This window comes from Pan troglodytes, chromosome X (assembly GCF_028858775.2).
Source record: "Pan troglodytes isolate AG18354 chromosome X, NHGRI_mPanTro3-v2.0_pri, whole genome shotgun sequence".
NCBI lineage: Eukaryota > Metazoa > Chordata > Mammalia > Primates > Hominidae > Pan > Pan troglodytes.
Window position 1 is genome coordinate 121,202,842 of NC_072421.2, and position 27,939 is coordinate 121,230,780.

The following is a 27,939-nucleotide window of genomic DNA, read 5'->3' on the forward strand; positions in this document are numbered from 1 at the left end:
TATTAAAGGTCATTTATTCCTTAGCATTGCATCCACAATGTTAAATATATTCAAACTAAAGCTTCCTAAATAAGAATACAAAAATAACATTCTCTATATAACAATCTACAATTTATAAAAAGGCTTAGAAGTTCAATTTAACAAATATTATGACTCCAAATATTGAAATATTTAATAAACGGCTTTCAAAAAATTCACTATAAAATTATATGCATGTTGTATACTGCCTATAAATGACAAGAACTACAGATGAAATTTTCAATATGACTGCATTTGGCTTATCTGGATTTTCACCTAATACAGCACTTAATAGCCTCCTATTTTAAGTTAAATTCTAGTATAGCAAAGACAAGCACCTTCTTCCAGGTCTCAACCATGGCAGTGCTCCCTGGTTCTAAATTTATGAACACAAATGGTTTACCAGACAACAATCATGGCAAGTTCTAGAATTTATCATTTTTAAACTACCTCTATTCTTTTACTCTTTGCTTAACAGTTTATGAGGAAAAAAATCCATTTAAAAGCTGTCTACAATCATTTCTACTTACTTTATAAATGCTTACCTTTTTCTTAGGAACTTACTAGGTCAGGAATATCACCAAAGGTTTTAAATGTATAGACAGTTTAAGTGATATGGATATGGTTACAAGCTTATTTCATAGAAACAGCATGTCTTATTTCACAAAACATTCCATTTCAAAACCCAAATCTCACCTTATGAGAAAAGTCAACTGAATGTCAATATCCTCCTTCATTAACATGATTAACTTCTATTACAACTGTTTAATGCAGATTTTTAAAAGGGAAAAATATTTTTAAAAACTTACCAAACATGCTAATACCAACTGTGTAAAATAGTCTCTCTTGCTTTTTTCTTCTAAACAATTTGTCTCAATATCTATAATGATGAAGAAGAAAAAAGTTTGATTGATTTGTCTAGACTCCCCAGCACTAAAGTAAGATACTTATTTTATTTGAAACTAACTAATTTTAAAATGCCTCAATCTGAATTTGGAAAAATTCAAAACTATGGTAACATGAGATGTTATATGAATGCTTTAATTTCTCCTAAAACTGGAGATTGACCCTGTGACCTATGACAGATCCATAAAACAGTACATCAACTACACTGGAGCTACCTGCTATGGCACTGGAAGCAACAAAGCTTCAAAAAATATTGTTCGCAAAAAATGAAACATTCAAACAAAGTTTAAATGACCACTTGTCAGAGATGCTAAAAAAAAAAAAAAAAGATTATTTTAGGTGGAAAGTTGAACAGGGTTATAACAAAGATTTCTTCTAACTCTAAAGAGCCTAATACTCAGGCTGGGCGCAGTGGCTCACGCCTGCAATCCCAGCACTTTGGGAGGCCAAGGCGGGTGGATCATGAGGTCAGGAGTTCAAGACCAGCCTGACCAACATGGTGAAACCCTGTCTCTACTAAAAATGCAAAAATTAGCCTGGGGTGGTGGCACACGCCTGTAATTGCAGCTACTCAGGAGACTGAGGCAGGAGAATCGCTTGAACCCGGGAGGCGGAGCTTGCAGTGAGCCGAGATCGTGCCACTGCACTCCAGCCTGGGCGACAGAGCGAGACTCTGTCTCAAAAAAAAAAAAAAAAAAAAAAAAAAAGATCCTAATACTCATGAAGATCAAACCCATGACTTTCGCCACCCTGGTCAAATTACCATGTTCTAACCAAGCTACCTGGCCACCAACCTTATGAAAAGACAGTATTAAATATTTTTGGCCGGGTACAGTGGCTCACACCTGTAATCCTAGCACTTTGGGAGGCCGAAGCGGGTGGATCACCTGAGGTCAGGGGTTCAAGACCATCCTGGGCAACATGATGAAACCCCGTCTCTACTAAAAATACAAAAATCAGCTGGGCTCAGTGGCACACATCTGTAAGTACAGCTACTAGGGAGGCTGAGGCAGGAGAATCACTTGAACCTGGGAGGCAGAAGTTGCAGTGAGCCGAGATCGCGCCACTGCACTCCAGCCTGGGTGACAGAGTAAGACTCTGTCTCAAAAAAAAAAAAAATTAACATCTTATCTTGAATTATAATTCTAGTCAGTAAATAGAAATTATTCAAAATTTTTATCTTCCTACTGAAATATTTAAAAACTGAGAGTTTCAGTAAATTATTCAGAAAATTTGTCAAAAAATTTTCTGATCTGAAGTGTGGAAGAAAAAAAACAATTAGTGCCAAATGCCAAGCACCAAAAATTTCAACCAGCATTGGCAGGATTACAAACAAGGCTGATCTCAGGATTACTGCTTTAACTGATTATATACTATTAACCTAATTTTACAGTCAACTCATAATTTAGAATATGCTATAAAGAGAAGCACTGGTTTTAGTGAAGTAATAAAAATTGTCATCTACATGTTCTACTGCCAACACTAAGAATCAAAAGAGAAGGGGATTTTTCATCAAACATATCCACATTTTCCTGGCCCTTGACTTTCCCTTCTTGGACAGTTGCCATTTCTACATATCCTGGCCACCGTAGCTAAGCACACAGTTAGCTCATGTGTATTAAGGAAATTTTAGGGTGTAATTTATGCAATGTAAATTACAATACAATCTCAATTTCTCATTAAGACTTTTAACCCATGTGTATCTCACCAATCCTTTTCAGGGACTCCCAATTGTTGCCCTGCTATCTGGTTTTCTGGTCCCTCCTCAGTCTAGAACTTTAAAGATACTGATTTTAAGGGATTGGGGCTAAACTGGGCCCATTCTTTTACCCAACATGTATCTATGCTCCAGGGCCCTAAAGTCCCTAAGATCTACCTCTCAAGGTCCCTAAGATCAGGGGCACTGGATGGCAGATTCATCCTCTTCAAGTCAAGTCTCTCCTCTCAGCCACTTAACCTGATTAAGACACTTACCCTCTGAGGGTTTGTGAACCTGGAATGAATTATTTTAGCTCATTAATCTTAATTCTTAGAATTGGATAAATTACTTAAATGTCTAACCATTCTCTTGGGTTCTGACAATGTTAGGAAACGCTTAAAAGAGTCTCAGTAAATTTCTTAGCTGAGCTATCTCAACAATCAGTACAGGACTCTATTATCCCAACTGTACCTTCCCTGGTTTCTTTATTCTTTTTGCTCTAACTCATAACACCATTCTAATAAACTCATTTATTATCCCTGACTCCTTTACCTCGAATAAATTCTCTTTAATTTCCCCTATGATTTCAATAAAAAGCCCTCAGCTATTTCCAGCTCTAGTGCCCAGCATCACCAATTACCTACCCCAGCCCAGAGGCCCCATCAGCATATCAACTTACAGCAGACTCCCCCTTTCTATAGCTCTCATGCCCCCTCACCTTCATACTATTAGTCTGTTAAAGTTGCTATCAGCCGGGCGTGGTACCTCAAGCCTGTAATCCCAGCACTTTGGGAGGCCAAGGCAGGCGGATCACCTGAGGTTAGGAGTTTGAGACCAGCCTGGCCAACAGGGCGAAACCCTATCTCTATTAAAAATACAAAAATTAGCTAGGCGTGCTGGCACATGCCTGTAATCCCAGCTACTCAGGAGGCTGAGGCAGGAGAATCACTTGAACCCACGAGGTGGAGGTTGCAGCGAGCCGAGATTGCACCACTGCACTCCAGCCTGGGCAACAAGACTGAAACTCCATTCTCGGGGCGGGGCTGGGGGCGGCGGTGGGGAGGTGGTGAGGGGGTGGGGGGGTGGGGAGGGTGGGAGGGGTGGGGAGGAAGTTGCTATCTTAACCCGGAAAGTGCAGCACTAATTTCCCTTGTAACTGTCAACATTTAGAATGACAATATGATGTAATAAAAAGATCATAGGCTGTGGAGCCAAAGGGACCCAGGTTCAAATTCTGCCTTACTGGCTTGCATGGCCTTGAAAAATCACCGCTTCGCTGAACCTCATTTTTCTGATCTGTACTCCTACCACCTTTACAGGAGTTGATGTAAGGATTAAAACAAAGATTAAATGCTTAACACAATGCCTAGAACATGGAAGGTACTCTAAAAGCAGAACTTAAATTGTTATCATTATTATTGTCATCATCATCATCATTATTATTAGAGGTAGCTAGCATTCTTACTCCTATTCCCCATCCTTGATCTGGGATCACACGTGAATCATTTTTTTTCTGCCAAGGGTGAGGGTAGGTGAGTGAGGGAGCAGGTGAGGGAAATCCTCTTTCCAAGTTTGCCGTCATAATCTTGCTTATAAAAATGGACTGGATAGGCCGGGCACGGTAGCTCACGCCTATAATCCCAGCACTGTGGGAGGCCAAGGTGGACAGATCACTTGAGGTCAGGAGTTTGAGACCTACCTGGCCAACATGGTGAAACCCCATCTCTACTAAAAATACAAAAAAAATTAGCCAGGCGTGGTGGCACGCGCCTGTAATCCCAGCTACTCAGGAGGCTGAGACAGGAGAATCACTAGAACCCAGGAAGCAGAGGTTGCAGTGAGCCAAGATCGTGCCACTGCACTCAGTCTGGGCAACAGAGCAAGATGCCATCTCAAACAAAAAATGGACTGGATAGGCTAAGAGAAATTTCCCAAAAGCAACCAAGCATCATCTTCATGAATTCATGTTACTCGTAAAAGACAATGACTTGTAACAATAATTCATATTACTAAATAACTATGAAGGGAAAAATATAATCTAGTAAGTCAATAAAGAAATTACTAGGGCCAATAAGCTGATAATTGATGATTAGCCAAAGAAAGATATACTCCTGACACTATCAAGGAACAATAGCTTCCACAAAATGTTACCTACAAATCTGTCTTACAGTCTTACAAATTTATAGTAAAAATATTTTTAACTGAAATTTGTTTCATGATGTATTTATTTGCAAAAAAAAAAAAAAAAAAAGGTAATATCTTTAGTGCCTCACTAAAAATTTTAGCTTAAAACATTTTTTGGTTGGCTTACATCAATCCAACAGATACCATGAACATATACTCTATCATCCAAACCAGGATAGTTATGAGAGTAAAAGAGGGTACTATTAATAATTAGCCAGTGAAAACAAAACAAAACTGGGACATGTGGTCATCTCATCAATGGTCTTCTCTTTTCATTTATCACTCCCAGTCCACATACATTTTGACCTACTCCCAACATTACCGGGAACTCAGGAAATCTGAAACTTCCTGAAGGATCAAGCACCAGGATTTATATTTGTCAAGAACAAATTCTAAATTCTCAGTAAGATATTTAAGTAATTTATCTAATTCTAAGAATTAAGATTAATGACCTAAAACAATTCATTCCAGGTTCACAAACCTGCAGAGGATGTCTTATTTTAAAGTGAATATTGGCCGGGTGCGGTGGCTCACACCTATAATCCCAGCACTTTGGAAGGCCAAGGTGGGAGCATCACTTGAAGCCAGGCATTCAAGACCAGCCTGGGCAACATAGCGAGACTCTGCCTCTAAAAACTAACTAAATAAATAAAATGAATATAATAATGTTTGGCAATGTCTTCTATTAGATTCAAAGTTACAGAAAGCACAAGACTGGGCCTAGTGCAGTGGCTCATGCCTATAATCCCAGCACTTTAGAAGTCTCAGGTGGGCAGATCGTTTGAGCCCAGGAATTCCAGACAAGCCTGGGCAACATGGTGAAACCCCATCTCTACCAATATATATATACAGATATATATAAATTATATATATACATATATATAATATATATTACATACATACATATATAACATATATACATATATATTATACACATATATAATATATAATATATATATCTGTATATATAATATATATGTGTGTATATATATATTTTATATGTATATATATATTTTAGCAGGGCATGGCGGTGAGATAGGAGGATCACTTAAGCCCAAGAGGTTGAGGCTGCAGTGAGCCAAGATCACACCACTGCAGTCCAGCCTGGTCGAAAGAGTAAGACCATGTCTTAAAAAAGAGAAGAAAAGAAAAGAAAGCACAGGACTGACTGAAGGGAAAACTGTGCTCAGTTATTTTCATCTAGATCTAAAATTAGAGAAAAAAAATTATAATAAACATTATTGTTTAAATCCATGCCATGGGATACTACATTTCATTCTAAGTCACAGAAATACTCCTTTTTTTTATCTTGCATGAACCCTTATTTATTCTGGAAAAATAAAGAAGTTGCTATTCCCAAAGCTGGTTTCTCATCCTCAAAACAAAAGTACTTTTGATTACTTTGGCTCTTCTTGCTCTTTCTAAAATTAAGAATCAAAAGAGTACAAGAGCAAAGTAAGTATTTCTTGAGAGTCCTAAGTCTGAGATTCTGACATCATTCATTGAAAACCTGCATTGAATAAGATTATTTGGTTACCAAATCTCAGAAAACTTGGCCTTTTAACTTGAAATGACTTAATTTAGCTCAAATTTATACAAATCTACATTGTCAAAAACTCAAACAATTTGAATTATACCTCTAAAGCTTGTTTATAACATTGATTATGACATTTGACTTATATTGCTATATTCTCTACAAAGAATCAATTTGCTTCTAGACTTGCAGAAACATTTGTAAAATTCTTAGTTTAAAACATTTTATTTAACAAACATTTGATTTACCAAACAGCACATTACAGGTGAAATAAAGGCTTAATACCTACCTAATATGCAGAATACATCAGCAAGAATGGAGGGCATATCCTCACGAAATTCCTAATTTTAAAAATATAATTACAGTAAATAGCAAAAAAGCACACAGCAAGTATTAGGGTTTCATAATAACACTCTTCTGTGAAACTTAAAAACAAAAAATGGCTGGGAGCAGTGGCTCACACCTGTAATCCCAGCACTTTGGGAGGCCGAGGAGGGCAGATGACTTGAGCCCAAAAGTTTGGGACCAGCCTGGACCATGTGGTGAAACCCCATCTCTACCAAAAAAAAAAAAAAAAAAAAAAAAATTAGCCAGGCGTGATGGTGTACTAGCTACGAAGGAGGCTGAGGTGGGAGGATCATTTGAGCCCGGGAGGTGGAAGCTGCAGTGAGCCAAGATCGCACCACTGCACTCCACCCTGGGCAACAGAGGAAACTCTGTCTTTTAAAAAAAAAAAAAAAAAAAAATTGATTTCCAGGTGGTGCTGAAAAAAGATTTTTAAAAAACAAAAACCCATCATTATATTGACAAATATTAAAATTCTTCAAGTAAACTTTCATAACAAAGAGGAAGAAGATAATGTTTGCAAAAAATGTTTAAATGTCTACCATGAAATAACTTGATAAAAAAACAGAAACCTAAACAAGCACTTTGGGAAATAAAGAGCACAAATGAGTAACATTTTTCCAAAGAAGTTTCGTTTTAGAAATCACATGAATTTAGAGTGCCTCATACTTACCTAAAGGAAGACTGTTAAAAACTGTACATTTTTCATCCAAGACTTTAAATGTTGTGCTCATGCCTGAGTCAATATTTGATTTATGCAAAAATCATAATGGTATCAGAAAAACAGAAATCTTGAAAATACAAAACCAGCTAAAAAGCTAAAAGCTGGTTTGGGCAGTTTTCAGTTTCAGGAGGTACATGTACAGGTTTGTTACATGAATATATTTGGTAATGCTGGGGTTTGGGTTTCTATCGAATCCATCATCCAAATAGTGAACACAGTACTCTATAGGTAGTTTTTCAACCCTTATTCCCCTCCTCCCTCCCCGCTTTTTTGGAGCTCAATATTCTCTTTATTTTCTTTATTTACTCTTGTAGCCTTTGGAGAAAATGACCCAAAATCGGGCCAGGCACAGTGGCTCACGCCTGTAATCCTAGCACTTTGGGAGGCCGAGGCAGGTGGATCACAAGGTCAAGAGTTCAAGACCAGCCTGGCCAACATGATGAAACCCTGTCTCTACTAAGAATATAAAAATTAGCCAGGTGTGGTGGCATGCGCCTGTAATCCCAGCTACTCGGGAGGCTGAGGCAGGAGAATTGTTTGAATCTGGGAGACAGAGGTTGTAGTGAGCCAAGATTGTGCCACTGCACTCTAGCCTGGGTAACAGAGCAAGACATTGTCTTGGAGAAAAAAGAAAAGAAAAGAAAAGAAAAGGATCCTCCTGTTCCTGAATAAAAACTTCAGCATTATTCTAGACTTGTCTCTTGACTTTCCACTCCCACGCTCAATTTTAGGGCTATTTTCCATTAGAGGGGATCATAGTTCACTTACTGCAGTTAACAGTTTGCTGGCAGTATAGCAACCCTAAAATTAGCCTATTTTCAGAAACTAAAAGAAATTCTAAAGAAAAATCTGGCAGCTGCAAGGAGACGCACAAGTTACTCTTCTGTGGGTAAGATACTGGACAGTATATAGTACTAAGAGAAAGCCATGACAATCAAGCTGCAGAAGTATCTATAAAGACATCATTAAGTATTCAAAAGAAAGAAGAAGCTATGTAAGAGCCAAACACACATATATAAAATTCACTTGAACTATCCATTTTCAATAAATGAAAAAAGAATCAGAATCAGATCCCATAAACAAACTAAAACCTATACCAATGCTCAATTTACAAAATGAAATAATCTTGTCAATCAGATTTTAGCCTCAAATTTCTTAAGGGCTCTGAACTCTGGTTATGTCTATTTAAATGCAAGTACTCAGGCCACTTGAAGATCAAAAATAGAGTAAGACAAGAGTTTTCAAAAATGCAATATTAGTTGTTTAAGAAAGATTGGTAGCAACTGAATTTTTTTAACGTTAAAAAAAAGGAATTTGACTACTCCAACATGAACTAATTCTGTTGTTATCAGCTGGAGATAATTTAGAGACAAAAGGGAAACTCACTGAATTCCTACTGCTCAAATACACCCCAATATGGGGTGGAAAATCACAACAGCTAAACTTAGAATTTCCTTAAGACTATCCCTGGGAAAGCACAAAAAACATACAAATATTACCTCCCCTGACAGAAAAAAAGGCTACAGAAGATTAAAGAAACACAGTAAGAGAAGTTCAGATTGAGACCAAGAAGCTTCAAATCCCACACCTTAATAAAACCTATTATAAAAGCTATTCTGAATTTTATTTATATACAAGTTCATTATAAATGTATATATACACATATATACACAGACACAAGATAATTTTATTTATATACAAGTTTAAAAGCCAGCTTAATAATAAAAGAACAGCACGCCACTTGTAAAACCTCAAGCTTAACTACTGGTTTACAATTTGAAAGCCCATTTTCCAATTTAAATGGCAAACCACCATGAAAAATAGTTGGTCTGAATCTAACTTAAATTCTCCAATAAATGAAGGAGTGAAACAGAATAACCATGTAAAAGAGTTTTTTTTAATCTAGTCGATATTTTTTAAACCATAAGTAAATGAAAACTGGCACCAAGTGAATGTTAGAGCCAAACAATTGCAATTTAAAATAATTTAATCCTCAATTTTAAAATATATTTAATTTCTAAACATAACTACAAACAAAAAATGGCTTATACTATATTGAGAGAAAAATATTTTAGCCAATTTACTTTTTTAGAGTGGCATTTTTTATTAAGGACACCTTAATTTCTTCTTTTTTTTTAATTATACTTTAAGTTCTAGGGTACATGTGCACAACGTGCAGGTTTGTTACATATGTATACATGTGCCGTGTTGGTGTGCTGCACCCATTAACTCATCATTTACATTAGGTATATCTCCTAATGTTATCCCTCCCCCCTCCCCCACCCATGGATACCTTAATTTCATTACAGCACAGGCTTTTTTTTTTTCTCCCTACCAGCTTACCTGATATTTCCTACTTTACCAACAACCAGATAAAAAGATTAAACTATCTATGTTCCTGTCTGGCAAAAATGGGTTACCAATGTCACCTTAAAACATCCATTACTCACTTCCATAGTTCTGAGGGGAAAAAAGTTAAAAAAAGAAAATTTTAAAAATCCATCCACTACTATAATTTTGAATAAAATACAAGTTATAAACTTCAGGGATCTTTGTGTCAAAGCAAAAAGATATATAACAACTATTAACTTAAAAAAATATATACATACTTACACTAATGTCACTAAGAACATTAGATGCCTGTTCATGCTTTAGATTTCCTTTAATTACATGATATGACAACTCATAGAGAGCTTGCTGGAAATCTGTTGAACATAAGAGAAATAATGTAAGGATACAGTCTCTTGAACATGAAAAGTAAATCTATATATTTCCTACATCTCAGAATTATTATAAACATCAATAATGAAAAATATAATTCTAATGCTTTTCCTCTAGCAATTTTTTCTTTTATTTTCACAAAAACACAAAATTAAAAGGTTAGAAAAATGTTAACCATCTCTCCACTACTATAACTACAGCTTGAGCATTCCTTTCCAGTTTTTTCTGTATGTCTACAGATTTTACATATTTAAATTCACCATGCACATCATATAGCATTCTGATTCCCCCCAAAACACTTTTAAAGCATTTTTTCATGCTACTCGAGTCTCTATAATTATATTCAATGAACTCTAGCAAGTGGATTCAAACCAATCATTCTCCTCACCAGTAGACTTCAGATATATACTCAATTCAATCTCAGCACTATAGTGACAACAGATAAAGAATAGCAGTAAATATACTACTGAGTTTTAACCATACCCTAGTGTGAGAGAAATTTCTCCCCAAATCTAAATCTCTTTGTCCCATAAAAATCAAACAAAAAATACATGTATAAAATGGCAGTTCTATGATAACTGTCAACTACAAGTAGCAACATTCACTATTAATTACCACAGTCCCCTTTCCTGAAAAAAGATATTTTGGTTTTGGAGTGGGTAGTTAGTGGTCAGGTGAACACCTCCTTCTGGTCATCTTTTTTTTAAGTCCCATATACTGAAAACTTTACCTCCTTCCAATCATGAAAAGTAGTGAAACAAGAAGCTTTAAAGATGCTAATGTAAAATAAAGTCTATTTGTAATCTCCTTTTGAGTGGAATCAAAATTTTTTCAGAATCAAACAGCAAGTTAAAAAATCAAATACTTTAAAAATCTTCTTAGCCAGGCGCAGTGGCTCACACCTAAAATCCCAACACTTTGTGGGGCCAAGGCAGGAGGACGGCTTGAGCCTAGGAGTTCGAAACCAGCCTGGGCAACATAGGGAGACCTCATCTCTACTAAAAAAAAAAAAAAAAAACATTAGCCAGGTGTGGTGGCACACACCTGTTATGCCAGGTACTCAGGAGGCTGAGGCGGGAACTTAAGCCCAGGAGATCAAAGTTGCAATGAGTTGTGATAGCACCATTGTCTCAAAAAATAAAAATAATAATAAAAATAAACTTCTCCCCTGCTATGACTCCTAGCCACAAAAAGGAACATAATAGAAATCAAAATGTACATAAATCCCCCCTTAATGAAAATACTATTTTGCAGTAAAATTAACTTGTTCATTAAATCATTTGCTATTGCTATTTGCTATTGCTAATAATTATTCCAATTATTTATGAAGAATTCTTTATTAAATATATTCTGCCTATTTTACAACTATATCTACGTTGTGCTTTTAAATAACAATATAAAAACAAAGGAAAAAATTTCTGTATTTTGGTATCGCAGGTATAAGAGGTCAACTTTATGCTTTGTATTTCCATGAATAAAATGCTTTACAACAAACAACAAATAATACTTATTTAAAATTTTCCAGACAATTAAGGTGGTTTTTTTGGCTTTTTTTTTTTTTAAAGCAATAACTTAGAAGAACAAAATAGCCAATTATCAAAAACTAAGGTCCCATGAGAATATGTCCTCTGGTACTCACAGGGGACCAGGGAAGTCTAATCTTAACCACAGAAGGAGATTAAAATAGAGAACAAGTGACCTGGGTCATTTTGCTGAAACTAAAGTGACATAAGAACAATCACACTGTAATCCACACAGCAGCAACGAATAGTCCCTAAATCACAAGTTTTCTTATTTTTTTTTTTTCTTTTGAGACAGAGTCTCGCCCTCCAGGCTAGGGTACAGTGGTGCAATCTTGGCTCACTGCAACCTCTGCCTCCTGGGTTCAAGCGCTTCTCCAGCCTCAGTCTCCCAAGTGACTGCAATTACAGGCGTCCGCCACCACGCCCAGCTAATTTTTATATTTTTGGTAGAGACAGGGTTTCACCATGTTGACCCGGCTGGTCTTGAACTCCTGACCTCAAGTGATCCACCCGCTTTGGCCTCCCAAAGTGCTGGGATTATACGCGTGAGCCACCAGGCCCAGCCTAATTCACGAGTTTTCTAAATGCCTATTTAAAAATGGTTAGGAACTCCTATTGTGTTTTATCCATAGAACTGTAAGTGGTGGTTTAAAACTGTCAGGTTAGTTCCACAGAAACCTATAAAATCTATATTGCAGGTGAAAAACTTTATATTTACAATGAGGAGGAAAACTTACAACCTTATAGTTATCTACAAAAAAATTCAATAAAATATTTTATCTTAATGTTAACACTTCAGAAAGAGTAGTTTCAAGAATAGCCACTAGAGGCCGGGCGCGGTAGCTCAAGCCTGTAATCCCAGCACTTTGGGAGGCTGAGGCGGGCGGATCACAAGGTAAGGAGACCGAGACCATCCTGGCTAACATGGTGAAACCCCGTCTCTACTAAAAATACAAAAAATTAGCCGGGCGTGGTGGCGGGCGCCTGTAGTCCCGGCTACTCAGGAGGTTGAGGCAGGAGAATGGCATGAACCCAGGAGGCGGAGCTTGCAGTGAGCCAAGATGGCACCACTGCACTCCAGCCTGGGCGATAGAGCAAGAGACTCTGTCTCAAAAAAAAAAAAAAAAAAGGCCCCTAGAAGGTACTTCTAGAGATTCTTAGTTTTTGCGGGGTTTGAATGTTGAAGACACCAGTTCTTGGTTATGTCTAATATTGCTAGTACTACTCATGTTTGTTTTTTTAAACAATAATGTACTGTTTATTTTCAAATAGCTAGAAGGAATTTTTAATTTTCCCAACACAAAGAAATGATAAATGTTTGAGGTGATACACTAACTACACTAATTTGATCATTACACATTATATACACGTATCAAAATATCACACTGTACCCCAATTACTCATGTTTATTAGCCATCATTACAATGTTGTTTCATTGGCAGTGGCTGGGGTGGGGGGAAGGTGATTTATAAAAGAAACAAGGAGAAGCAGTGTGTGCAAGGGAAACTGCCTGCCTGAAATGAAATTAATTCAAGGGAAGGGCAGAAAGAGAAAGGTCAGAGGGGACACTGCCCGAACTCAAACCCCTAAGACAGAAAAGAGATTCTGAAGAAATGACATTCAGTCAGTTTCCTGCTAGGACAACAAACTGGAGCCCCTCAAACCAACGCCTGCCTGTTGACAGAGATCAAAGGAGTATATGTGTTAAGGAAGCAGGCAAGGGTAAGAGAAGGAGAGCAATGGCAATTCAGCCAATAAGGCCACACTCATAACTATTTCTGGTTTCACATGTGAATCAGAACCATGCAAATAAACAATAATCTAATAGTTATTAAAGATCCAGAGTCACATGGTTACACTATTCACACTATCATTTATTGAAAATTCTTCTATTTTATCCACCTAATGTTTCTATCAAACAAGATCAAAGTTAACTGAGATGTTAAAAACTGATTTTAAACCCGGGGAAGAAAAAAGATAAAGTACCCAAGTATTTTTAGAAAGGAGTCTTTTTGTACATTCTTATACTTCTGACAGTCAACTAACTTAAACAAGAATACATTACTGTCTATCAACCTCAAAAATCTTTTGAGTGATCATGCAATTTTATAAGCAGGATAAACAAGAAAATAATTTGGGGGGTGGCAGGCTAGGAATGTTAACTCTTAAAACAGGTCTTACCCATATGACAGGGTGAAAAATGGCTTCTTCCTTTGTTAAAAAAACATTTTCGGCCAGGCACGGTGGCTCACGCCTGTAATCCCAGCTCTTTGGGAGGCTAAGGTGTGCGAATCGCCTGAGGTCAAGAGTTCGATATCAGCCTGGCCAACATGGTGAAACCCCATCTCTACTAAAAATACAAAAATTCGCCAGGCGTGGTGGCAGGCGTCTGTAATCCTAGCTACTCGGGAGGCTGAGGCAGGAGAATCGCTTGAACCTGGGAGACAGAGGTTGCTGTGAGCCAAGATCGTGCCATTGCACTCCAGCCTGGGTGACAGAGCGAGATTCCATCTCAAAAAAAAAAAAAAAAAAAAAAAAAAAAAAAAAAAAAACCATCTTCCACTCACACATCCAAATGTTCTTTTTATGAAACAAGGTTCACTCTGTCACCCAGGCTGGAGTGCAGTGGTGTGATCTTGGCTCACTACAGCCTCTGCCTCCCGGGTTCAAGCGATTCTCGTACCTCAGCCTCCTGAGTAGCTGGGATTATAGGCACACGCCACCACACGCAGCTAATTTTTTTTTGTTTTTTTTTTTTTTTTTGGTAGAGATGGAGTTTCACCATATTGGCCAGGCTGGTCTCGAACTCCAGACCTCAAGTGATCCACCCACCTCAGCCTCCGAAAGTGCTAGGATTACAGGCGTGAGCCACCGCACCTGGCCCAAATGTTCTTTAAAAAGTATATCCTCAGCTATGCAAGGTGGCTCATGACAGTAATCCCAACAATTTGGGAGCCTGAGGCGAAAGGACTGCTTGAGGTCAAGAATATGAGATCAGCCTAGGCAATATAGCAAGACACCTCATCTCTACAAAAACTAAATTAAAAAAATAAGGCTGGGCACAGTGGCTCACACCTGTAATACCAGCACTTTGGGAGGCCAAGGCGGGCAGATCACCTGAGGTCAGGAGTTCAAGACCAGCCTGACCAACACGGTGAAACCCCGTCTCTACTAAAAATACAAAATTAGCCAGGCATGGTGTCACATGCCTGTAATCCCAGCTACTTGGGAAGCTGAGGCAGGAGAATCATTTGAACCCGGGAGGCAGAGGTTACAGTGAGCTGAGATTGCACCACTGCACTCCAGCCTGGGCAACAAGAGTGAAACTCCATCTCAAATAAATAAATAAATAAATAAGCAAGGAGCGGTGTTGCACACTTGCAGTCCCAGCTACTTGGGAATCTGAAGTGGCAGGATTGCTTGAGCCCAGGAGTTTGAAGCCGCAGTGAGCTATGATTACACCACCACTGCATTACAGCCTGGGCAATGGAAAGAGACCCTGTCTACTTTAAAAAAAAAAAAAAAAAAAAAAAAAAAAAGTATATCCTCTATTATGAAAGTCATGATTTTTGGTAGAACAAAAATAAATATATATATATGTAAAATTGTTCTTAATCTTCTATTCACAAAAGCATAATTTAAATGACCATAATAAATTTTATCTAATGATTTTTGGCTTCAAATAGAATATCGGTTATAAAAATGTATTTTCTAATTTAAAAAAATACTGTGGGTTTTACCCCCAACAATACTACTGTAAATGCTTTACACTTACTAGACACAATCACTTTTAGTTTTGCCCCTCCTTTGCCAAATCCACATGTCTAATTTTAAATTAACAAAATGTTAAATAGTAAAATCCTTTGAAACTAAAGTTACTGGAAAATTATAATACATACTGCTTAATTACATATTTCATTTAATAAATCATATCTGTGATATGCAGTAAACAACTCCTTTGAATGTTTCCCATGACAACTGCCTTTAACAAGATCCCCAGACACCACCTAAACATAACCAGCTTTAGTAAAAACACTGAACCTCAGTTTCTGGAAATTTTCTAGTGCAAATAAGATCAGAACAATTTTTCTTTCCATGTTATCTTTTCTGTCATATTTATGATTGATACAGCTAACAACTGCTGAAATTTAGCTAAATACACCAAGCCCCAATTACAAAAGTCAAGCAATATCATATCATTATAATGCAGGTCAAATAACATCAGTATACAGAGATATAGTCTTACTGTAACTGCAGTTTTAATCCTGACTATAATATAACCACGTAAAACCTTTATATAATGTGAACTATCTTATACCTTTTGTTTTCATACCTAACAATGAATAGAAAGCAGACAGTTACTAATTTTAATCAAGAAATAACTAAGATACTTTTAAAAATCTTACCTCTGTATGTTGAACTATCATGGCTTTTATTTTCACTGAGGATCCGACATAAATGCAAACTAGAAAAAAATAGAAAACATGTATTTCAATTTCCACCCTAACGTGAGATGATTCTTATAAAGCAAATTATATCAACTGGCAAGTAAAAAAAAATTTAATCAAGCATTTATTCTGCCTTTCATATACAAACTGTACCACTGGTAACTCATAGAAGATTAAAAATACCTCTGTAGTAATAAAGAAGGAATTATGAAATTAGAATATCACCATTTAAGACCCCTAATTAATAAAAGAATCTAGGCATCTACCAATGGCTGCTCACATTACTAAAAGAGACTATGGGCCGGGTGCAGTGGCTCATGCCTGTAATCCTAGCACTTTGGAAGGCCAAGGCGGGAGGATTGCCTGAGCTCAGGAGTTCGAGACCAGCTTGGGCAACACAATGAAACCCCGTCTTTACTAAAATACAAAAGAAATTAGTCAGGCGTGGCGGCATGCGCCTGTAGTCCCAGCTACAAGGGAGGCTGAGGCAAGAGAATTGCTTGAACCCAGGAGGCAGAGGTTGCAGTGAGCCAAGATCGCGCCACTGCACTGCAGCCTGGCAACAGAGCAAGACTCTGTCTCTACAAAAAAAAAAAAAAAAAGTAAAGAAAAGAAAAGAAAAAAAGACTATGACACATTATGTGCCTCCAGATTCTGATGAAAGAAAACACCATGTAGGCTGGGCATGGTGGCTTACGCCTGTAATCCCAGCACTTTGGGAGGCCAAGACAGGCAGATAGCTTGAGCCCAGAGGTCAAGACCAGCCTGGGAAACATGGTGAAAACCTGTCTCAACAAAAAATACAAAAATTAGCCTGGCATGGTGGCTCATGCTTGCACTCCCAGCTACTCGGGAGGCTGGGGTGAAAAAATCAAATCATCTGAGCCCAGGAAATTGGGGCTGCAGTGAACCATGACTGCTCGCTCCACTGTACTCCAGCCTGGGAGACAGGAAAAAAAAAAAAGGAAAAAAGAAAAGAAAGCATCACCTACCTATGAAGTTGTCTTTAGGGGAGAAAAAAAGTGTGAATCAAAATCTGATCAAGCCATCTAGATCCAACTACCAATTTACAGAAAAAGACAACAGAGGAATATATTAAGAGATACCATAGGGATACAATCACCAAAATCCAAACTGTGGGAAAATCTAACAGAGAGTGACCCAATCTCTTGAACAAACAAATTGCAAGGAAAAATGTAATAAAATATAAAGGAAGAGTGCAAGAGAGGAAAAGAGGAACAGAAGAGCTACAACACAGAAAAACAATTAACAAAATGGCAATAGTAAGTCCTTTCCTGTCAGTAATTACCTTAAATGTAACATCTAACTCCATGTTCAAAAGACAAAGTATCTAAATTGATCTTTTTTAAGATGAGCTATTTTTTTAAAAAGCTGTATGCTGTCTACAAGAAACGTGTTTTAAATTTAAGGACATAGATAGGCTGAAAGTGAAAGGATGGATAAAGATACTCCATTCAAATGTTAGCCAAGAGAGAACAGGGGTGGCTATGCTTATATTAGACAAAATATACTTTGAAAATATAACAATTATAAATATATACACATACCACATCAGAGGACAACAGCATATGAATATATGTGACACAGAGCTGAAGAAACAAATAGACACCAACACAGTAATAGTAGGGAATTTCATACACTACTTTCCATAGAATACCCAGACAAAAGATCAGTAAGGAAACAGAAGACTTGAATAATACTACAGACCAAATGGATTTAATGGACATATCCATAACATGCCACCCAAGATAAGGAGACTACATTCTTCTCAAGCACACACAAACCTTTTTCCAGGCTCTAACATGTGATCTAACATTCTGATCACATTAGATCACAAACAAATAACAAATTTTAAAAGATAGAAATCATACCAAGTATCTTTTCCAAACACAATGGAATAAAACTAGATATCAATACCAGAAAGAAAACTGGAAAGTTCACAATTATGTAGAAATTAAACACATTCTTGAACAACCAAAGAATCAAAGAATGAAATCAAAAAGGAAATTAGGAAATACCTTCAGACAAATGAAAATGAAAACATAAATACCAAAATTCATGAGATATACCAAAAGCGGTTCAAAAGAGGAAATTTGTAGCAATAAAGGCTTTTTTTTTTTTTTTTTTTGACACAGTATCTCATTCTATCACCCAGGCTGGACTGTAATGGCAAAATCTTGGCTCACTGCAGCCTCGACCTGAGCTCAAGTGATCCTCCCACCTCAGCCTCAGCACCACCACTCCCCCAACATCCCATTAGGTGGGACCACAGGTGCATGCCACCATGCCCAGCTAATTTTGTATATTTTGAAGAGATGGGGTTTCACCATGTTACCCAGGCTGGTTTGGAACTCCTGGGCTCAAGCAATCTGCCCACCTCAGCCCAACAAAGTTCTGGGAATACAGGTGTGAGCCACGGAGCCAGGCCTATAAATGCCTTTTTCTTTTTTAATCTCAAACCACCTAACTCAAAACTTCAAGGAACTAGAAAAAGAAGAATAAACTAAGTCCAAAGTTAATAGAAGGAAGGAAATAATAAAGATTAGGGCAGAAACAACTGAAATAGAGAATTAAAGAAGAAAAAAAAATCAGCCAGGTGCGGTGGCTCACGCTTGTAATCCTAGCACTTTGAGAGGCTGAGGCGGGCAGATAGCTTGAGCTCAGGAGTTCAAGACCAGCCTGGGCAACATGGTGAAACCCTCTCTCTACAAAAAAAATACAAAAACTTAGCTAGGCATGGTGGCCCACGCCTGTAGTCCCAGCTACTTGGGGGGCTGAGGCAGGAGGATCACTTGAGCCCAGGATGTCGAGGCTGCAGTGAGCCAAGATAGCGCCACTGCACTCCAGCCTGGGTGACAAAGTGAGACCTTGTCTCAGAAAAAAAAAAAGAAAAAGAAAATGAAAAAAATCAATAAAATTAAGAGTTTTTTTTTAAAAAAGATCAACAAAACTGACAAATCTTTAGCTAGACATTCAATAAAGAAAAAGAAAATTCAAACAATATTAGAAACGAAAGAGAAAACATTACAACCAATTACACAGAAACAAAAAGGAATATAAGAGGCTACTACACCATGATACCAGAGCCAGACAAAAACATTACAAGAAAAGAAAATCACAGGTCAATGCCTCTTATAAACACAGATGAAAAAATCCTCAACAAACACCAGCAAACAGAATTTAACAGCACATTAAAAGGATCATTCACCATGATCACAATGGATTTATCCCTGGGATGCAAGGATGGTACAACATACACTAAATGTGACACATTACACTAACAAAACGAAGGATAAAAATCACTTGATCATCTCATTAGATGCCGAAAAAGCATTTGACAAAATTCAATATCCTTATGATAAAACTCTCAACAATTAACTATAGAGGCTGAGCGCAGTGGCTCACGCCTGTAATCCCAGCACTTTGGGAGGCTAAGGCAGGTGGATCACTTGAAGTCACGAATTGGAGACCAGCCTGGCCAACATGGTGAAACCCCATCTCTACTAAAAATATAAAAAGCAGCTGAGTGTGGGCCAGGCACGGTGGCTCACGCCTGTAATCCCAGCATTTTGGGAGGCCGAGGCGGGCGAATCACAAGGTAAGGAGATCGAGATCATCCTGGCTAACACGGTGAAACTCTGTCTCTACTAAAAATACAAAAACAAAATTAGCCAGGTGTGGTGGCAGGCGCGTGTAGACCCAGCTTCTCGGGAGGCTGAGCCAGGAGAATGGCGTGAACCCGGGAGGCGGAACTTGCAGTGAGTCAAGATGGCGCCACTGCACTCCAGCCTGGGCGACAGAGCGAGACTCTGTCTCAAAAAAAAAAAAAAAAAAGTAGCCGAGTGTGGTGGCGTGCGTCTGTAATCCCAGATACTTGGGAAGCTGAGGCAGGAGAATCGCTTGGACCCAGGAGGTGGAGGCTGCAGTGCTGCAGTGAGCCGAGATCTCACCACTGCACTCCAGCCTGGGCGACAGAGCAAGACTCCATATCAAAAAAAAAAAATACATACTAACTATAGAATGAATGTTCCTCAACACACACAAAAAAAGGCCATAAATAACAAGCCCATAGCTAACATTATATTCAATAGTGAAAAGTTGAAAGTTTTTCCTCTAAGATCAGGTACCTGCCCACTCTCTCCACTTCTATCCAACAGAGTACTAAAAGTCCTTGCCAGAGCAATTGGGCAAAAAGAAGAAATGAAAGTTATCCAAACAAGAAAAGAAGTGAAACTGTCTCTGCTGACAAAATGATCTTATATTCAGAAAATCCTAATGACTACACCATAAAGTTAGAAATAATAAATATATTGTATCCATCAAGGCAAAAAATTTTTTTAAAAAAAGGAAATAATAAATAGGGTAAAATCACAGGATATAAAAATCAACACACAAAAATAGGTAGTGTTTCTATATACTAACAATGAACTACCTGAAAAAAATTTTTAATTCCATTTAAAATAGCTATATTGTAGCATTGCAAGAATGGCAAAAAGAGAAAAATAAAAATAAAAATATAATAGCTACAAAAAATAAAATACTTAGTAATAAATTTAACCAAGGAGGTGAAAGATCCATACACCACAAGCTATCAAATGCTGATGAAAGAAACTGAAGATGACAAATAAATGAAAAGATATTCCATGTTGATTGATTAGAATAATTAAGATTGTTTAAATGTCCATGCTACCTGAAGAGATATAAAGACTCAATGCAATCTCTATGAAAACACCAATGCCATTTTTCACAGAAACAGAAAAATCCTAAAATTTATATGGAACCAAAAAAAAAAAAAAAAACCAATAGCCAAGGCAATCCTGAACAAAAAGAAAAAAGCTAAAGTATCACACTATTTGACTTCAAGGTACAGTTGGCCCTCTGTATCCACGGGGGATTGGTTCCAGGACCATCTCCCACACACACCAAATTCACAGATGCTCAAAAGTCCCTTATATATGGCATATATACAGTCATCCTTCTGCGTCCGCAGGTTCCGCATCTGCGGATTCAACCAACTGTAGATAGAAAAATACTTAACAGTCAGCCCTCCATATCCACAGCTTTTGATCTGCAGTTGGTTGAATCTGTGGATGCAGCCAACCCACTAAATATAAGGCCAGCCAACTGTATATTACAAAACTAGGGTAATTAAAAGAGCATGGCGCTGGCATAAAAATAGACACATCAACCAATGGAACAGAATAGAGAGCGCAGATATTAATCCATTCATTTATAGCCAATTAATTTTCAACAAAGGGTACCAAGAACACATAATGGGAAAAAGACAGTCTCTTCAATAAAGAATGTTGGGAAAACTTAATATCCACATACAGAACAATGAAACTGGACACTTACTTCACACCATATACAAAAATCAACTCAAAATGAATTAAAGACTTAAATGTAAGACCTGAAACTATAAAAATCCTAAAAGAAAAAATAGGGGAAGAGCTACACAACACTGGTCTGGGCTATAATTTTTTAGATTTGACCCCAAAAGCTCAAGTAATTAAAGCAAAAATAGACAAATGGGATTACATCAAACAAAAAAAGTTTCTACACAGGAGGCCGGGTGCAGTGGCTCATACCTATAATCCTAGCAGTCTGGGAGGGCAAGGCAGGCAGATAATCTGAGGTCAGAAGTTCAAGACAAGCCTGACCAACATGGAGAAACCCTTCTCTACTAAAAATACAAAAATTATCCGGGCATGGTGGCGCATGCCTGTAATGCCAGCTACTCAGGAGGCTGAGGCAGGAGAATCGCTTGGATCCAGGAGGCAGAGATTGCAGTAAGCCAAGATCGCGGCACTGCACTCCAACCTAGGCAACAGAGCGAGACTCTGTCTCAAAAAAAAAAAGTTTCTACACAGGAAAGGAAACAATTAACAGTGTGATGGAGACAACCTATGGATTCAGAGAAAATATTTGCAAGCCAAACATCAAATATGGGGTTAATATCCAAAATATATAAAGAAGTCAAGGGGCCGGGCACGGTGGCTCACGCCTGTAATCTCAGCACTTTGGGAGGCCGAGGTGGGCAGATCATGAGGTCAGGAAATCGAGACCATCCTGGCTAACATGGTGAAACCCTGTCTCTACTAAAAAAATTCGAAAAAATTAGTCGGGTGTGGTGGCGGGCGCCTGTAGTCCCAGCTACTCGGGAGGCTGAGGCAGGAGAATGGCGTCAACCCGGGAGGCAGAGCTTGCAGTGAACCGAGATGGTGCCACTGCATTCCAGCCTGGTCAACAAAGCAAGACTCCGTCTCCCAAAAAAAAAAAAAGAAGTCAAGAAAACAACCCAATTTTAAAATGGGCAAAGGACTTGAGTAGACATTTCTCAAAAGACATACAAATGACCAACAGAAAAAAAAACCTCAAAATCATTAATAACTAGGGAAATGCAAATTAAAACTACAATGAGATACCACCTCACACCTGTCAGAATGGCTATTATCAAAAAGACAAAAAATAAGTATCGAAGATGTGGATAAAAGGGAACTCTTGCCAAGCGTGGTGGCTCAGGTCTGCAATCCTAGCCTTTTCGGAGGCCAAGGATAAGAATTGCTTGAGGCTAGGAGTTGAGACCAGCCTGGGCAACCTAGCAAGACTCCATCTCTACAATCAACATATGCTGACATCACGCCACTGCACTCCAGCCTGGGCAACAGAGTGAGACCCTGTCTCAAAAAAAAAATTAAAAAATAAAACATATTTCCAAAATAAAAGAAAATGGTGATGCCAGCCAGGCACGGTGGCCCATGCCTGTAATTCTAGCAATTTGCAAGGCCGAGGCAGGAAGATTCCTTGAGGTTAGTTGGAGATCAGCCTGAACAACATAGCAAGACCCTGTCTCTACACAAAAAAAAAAAGAAAGAAAGAAATAGGCATTGTGGTGTGAGTCCTAGCTACTCGGGAGGCTGAAGCGGGAGGATTGCTTGAGTCCAGGGGTTTCAGGTTATGATGAGCTATGATTTCACTACAGCACTCCAGCCTGGGCAACAAAGCAAAATGCTGTCTCAAAAACAAAAATAAAAAATAATAAGCCTGGGTAACAAAGAGACCTCATCTCCACAAAAAATAGACAAAACTAGCCCGGCATGGTGGTGCAGGCCTATAGTCCCAGTTACTTGGGAGGCTGAGGTGGGAGGATCACTTGAGCCCAGGAGGTCAAGGCTGCAGTGAGCTGAGATCACGCCATGCACTCCAGCCTAGGCAACAGAGTGAGACCTTGTCTCAAAAAAAAGAAAAAAAATAGGCCAGGCATGTGGCTCACACCTGCAATCCCAGTCTTTTTGGAGGCCGAGGCATGAGAATTGCTTGAGGCTAGGAGTTCGAGACCAGCCTGGGCAACCCAGCAAGACTCCATCTCTACAAAAAAAATTTAAAAATTAGCGGGTCATGGTGGCACATCCCTATAGTCCCAGCCACTTAGGAGGCTGAGGCAGGAGAATCACTTGAGCCCAGGAGTTCAAGGTTACGGTGAGCTATGGTTGCACCACTGCACTCCAGCATGGGTGACAAAGCAAAAGCCTATCTCTCGAAAAAAATTAAATAAAATAAAATAATGCAATTGTTATGAAAAACAGTATAGAGATTCCTCAAAAAATGAAAAGTAGAGCTACCATATGATCCAGCATTCCTACTTCTGAGTACTTATCCAAAAAAATTTAAGTCAGGATCGCACAGAGATAGCTGCACTCCCATGTTCACTGCAGCATTATTTACAATAGCCTAGAGGTAGAAACAACCTAAATGTCCACCAACAGAAGAGCAAATAAAGAAAACGTCGTGTATATCTATGAAAGTAAACATTATTCAGCCATAAAAAAATGAAGGAAATCCTGTCATGTGCTACAATGTGGATGAACCTTAAGGACAGTGTGCTAAGGTAAGAAGCCAGCCACAGGACAAATACTGTATGATTCTACTTATATAAAGTATCTAACGTAGTCAAACTCAGAAGCAAAAAGTAGAATGGTGGTTGTCAGAGGCTGCAGGAAGGGGAAAATGGGGAGTTGGTGTATAATGGATATAAAGTTCAGCTCATAGAAGATGAAAAAGATCAGGAGAAGATCTGCTAACATTGTACTTATAGTTGACAATATTGTACTGCTCACTTAAAATTTGCTAAGAAGGTAAATTTCATGTTAGGTGTTTTTTTTTACCACAGTAAAAAAGTTACTTAAAAATTGTTAATTTTGTTAAATCCTGAACCCTAAGAACATGTTGTTTTGGGGTTTTTTTGTTGTTGCTGGTTTTTTTCGTTTGTTTGTTTGGAGACAGAGTCTTGCTCTGTCTCCCAGGCTGGAGTGCAGTGGCACGATCTTGGCTCACTGCAGCCTCCACCTCCCAGGCTCAAACAATCCTCCCGCCTCAGCATCCTGAGTAGCTGGGATCACAGGTGTGCACGACCATGCCTGGCTAATTTTTGTATTTTAAGTAGAGATGGAGTTTCACCATGTTGGCCACGCCAGTCTCGAACTCCTGACCACAAGTGATCTGCCCACCTCGGCCTCCCAAACTGCTGGAATTACAGGAGTGAGCCACTGTGCCTGGGCAAGCATGTCTTTTTTTAAGAACACATCCTTTTGGCTCGGCGTGGTGGCTCATGCCTGTAATCCCAGCAGTTTGGGAGGCCGAGGAGGGCGGATCACTTGAGGTCAGGAGTTCAAGACCAGTCTGACCAAATGGTGAAACCCCATCTCTACTAAAAAATACAAAAATTAGCCGGGCGTGGTAGTGCATGCCTGTAGTCCCAGCTACTCGGGAGCCTGAGGCAGGAGAATTGCTTGGACTCAGGAGGCAGAGGTTGCAGTGAGCCGAGATCACACCACTACACTGCAGCCTAGGCGACAGAGCAAGACTCTATCTTCAAAAAAAAAAAAAAAAAAATTAAAAAATAACACATCCTTTCCATAGCCTATATGATGAAATTTAAAAGGTTGCATAAATAATTTCTGCCACACACCCAAATACAACCACAGTATTTGTCTACAGGTAAAGCACTTGTGCGATTGTTTGAATTGCAAGCTGAACTAGCTTGTTTTTATGAAACACCATTTTTTACTTGAAAGAAAAGCAAACTATGGTTTTTAAGACATGGGTCTTTCACAGGCATTTTCTCAAAACTGAACCAAGTGAGCCTGTCACTTCAAGGAAAACAACAGAGTACTTGCTGCCGATGATACGCTTTTACACTGTTGGTGGGGGAGTAAATTAGTTCAACCATTGTGGAAGACAGTGTGGTGATTCCCCAAGGATCTAGAACCAGAAATACCATTTGACTCAGCAATCCCATTACTGGGTATATACCCAAAGGATTATAAATCATTCTACTATAAAGACACATGCACACGTATGTTCACTGCAGCACTATTTACAAGAGTAAAAACTTGGTACCAACCCAAATGCCCATCAATGATAGACTGGATAAAGAAAATGTGGCACATATATACCATGGAATACTATGCAACCATAAAAAAGGATGAGTTCATGTCCTTTGCAGGGACATGGATGAAGCTGGAAACCATCATTCTCAGCAAACTAACACAGGAACAAAAAAACCAAACACCACATGTTCTCACTCATAAGTGAGAGCTGAACAATGAGAACACATGGACACAGGGACAGGAACATCACACACTGGTGCCTGTTGGGGGTTGGGGAGCAAGGGGAGGGAGAGCATTAGGACAAATACCTAATGCACGTGGGGCTTAAAAACTTAGATGACAGGTTGATAGGTGCAGCAAACCACCATGGCAAATGTATGCCTATGTAACAAACCTGCACATTCTGCACATGTATCCCAGAACTTAAAATTTAAAAAAAATAAGACAGTTGTAACACATGCAGTGTAACCCAAAAAGGGCTCAAATACAGACTATATAAAGAACCCCTACAAATCAGTGAAAGAAACTCAAGCAACTCAATAACAAAAAAGGCCAAAGATATGACAGAGACCTTTCACAAAAAGAAATAAGAACTCCAGTACAGGCGTGGTGGCTCACATCTGTAATCCCAGCACTTTGGGAGGCCAAGGCGGGCGGATCATCGGAGGTCCGGAGTTCAAGACCAGCCTGCCCAACATGGTGAAACCCTGTCTCTACTAAAAATACAAAAATTAGCCAGGTGTGGTGGCACACACCTGTAATCCCAGCTACTCAGGAGGCTGAGGCACAAGAATCGCTTGAACTCGGGAGGCAGAGGTTGCAGTGAGCCAAGATCACGCCACCACCGCACTCCAAACTGGGCAACAGAGCAAGACTCTGTCTCAAACAAACAAAAAAAAAGAAGTACTCCAAATGACCAATAACATATAAAAAGATGCTCATGGAAATATAAGCCACAGTAAAATTACATACATATTTACAAAAAATTTAAGTCTGACAATATCAAACATAGTGACAATGTGAAACAAGGTCAACTCATACACTGCTGGTGGGAGTGTACACTGAAATAGCTTGGCAATATCTAACAGAGCTAAAGTGTAACCTATAACCCAGAGATTCTACACCTAGTATATACTCCACAAAAACACATGCTTGTATACACCAAAACTGTTGTATAATAATGTTTCTATTGGCACTGTTAGTAATAGCCAAAAACTAGAAGCAACAAAAATGTTTAACAAGACAGCATAAAAATAAACAAATACTGGTATACGATGGAGTATCTTGCAACTATGAAAATGAATGAACTAAAAAAAAAAGGAAAATCAATGAACTGCAAACATACAATATGGATGAATCTTAAAAGTCATAACTGTTGAACAAAAGCAGCCAGAAACAGTAGGATAAATATTCAATGATTTCATTTATATGAAGTTCAAGAAAAAAATTAAACATATTGGGTAATGACACTGCAAAGAAAATCAAGAAAGTTCCTTTGAGTTGAAGATGCAAGGTTAAAAAAAGAGAAAAATCAAGAGGAAAACCATAAATGTCAGGATAATGGTTACTACATGAGAGGTGGGAAAGGTTTGATCGGGAACAAACGGTATGTTGCCTTGACCTGGGTGTAAGTTACATAGGGGTGCATCTTACAGTGATTATTTTAAGCTCTATATTGAGGTTTCATGACTTCTCTGTATTTTCATTACATTTCACAATTTAGAAAAAAATTCTTCCATGTTGCACAAGGCTTTAAAGAGAGCCAATGAATTCATATAGAAGAGTTTCTTACTCTTTTATATCTAGTAATCCTTTTTCTAGTCAATGAAACAAATAATTTTAAGACTTACAGAACCTGCTTATATATCACATCTAAGGCTAAATAAGATGCCAGATTACAATCATCCACAGAGAGATTATCTACTTTGCAGATTATACATAACCTTGCAGCTCACCTCTGTGCCTTCTGATTATGTCAATACCCTATCATCAGGATGAGCAGGGTAAGGTTATTAAAAGTCAACAGAGTAAACTTTTGCTGGTCAACAATTCACTTCTAGGTTTCACAAATATGTTCAAAACCAAAAAATAAAAAGGCAATGGAAGCCAGGCACTGTAGCTCACACCTGTAGTCCCAGAACTCTGGGAGGCTAAGGTGGGTGGATCAGTTGAGGTCAAGAGTTTGAGACCAGCCTGGCCAACATGATGAAACCTCGTCTCCACTAAAAATACAAAAATTAGCTGGACGCAGTGGTGCGCACCTGTAATCCCAGCTACTCTACAGGCTGAGGCAGGAGAATCGCATGAACCCAGGAGGCAGAGGTTGCAGTGAGCCAAGACTGCATCACCGCACTCCAACCTGGGCAACAGAGCGAGACTCTGTCTCAGAAAAAATAAAAATAAAAAATAAGGGCAATGGAGAGCATC

At 38.5% G+C, this 27,939-nt stretch overlaps 1 protein-coding gene across 33 annotated transcripts in view; it reads right to left on the reverse strand.

Annotated features, from left to right (window-relative positions):
- Nucleotides 1–27,939, reverse strand: part of THOC2 (THO complex subunit 2) — a 133,087-nt gene that overhangs the window by 96,593 nt on the left and 8,555 nt on the right. For 32 of the 33 annotated variants that reach the window (XR_010154894.1, XR_010154893.1, XR_010154887.1 and 29 more), the window contains exons 2-5: nt 16,061–16,119; nt 10,024–10,115; nt 6,631–6,682; nt 828–898 (exon numbers count right to left, since the gene is read on the reverse strand). Coding sequence is in view for 18 of the 33 variants with exons in the window: in XM_016943321.3 (XP_016798810.1) it covers nt 828–898; nt 6,631–6,682; nt 10,024–10,115; nt 16,061–16,119 (274 nt within the window). In the remaining 15 variants the exon portion in view is untranslated. The remainder of the gene's footprint in view (nt 1–827; nt 899–6,630; nt 6,683–10,023; nt 10,116–16,060; nt 16,120–27,939) is intronic. The other variant, XM_063804859.1, reaches the window with a different exon arrangement.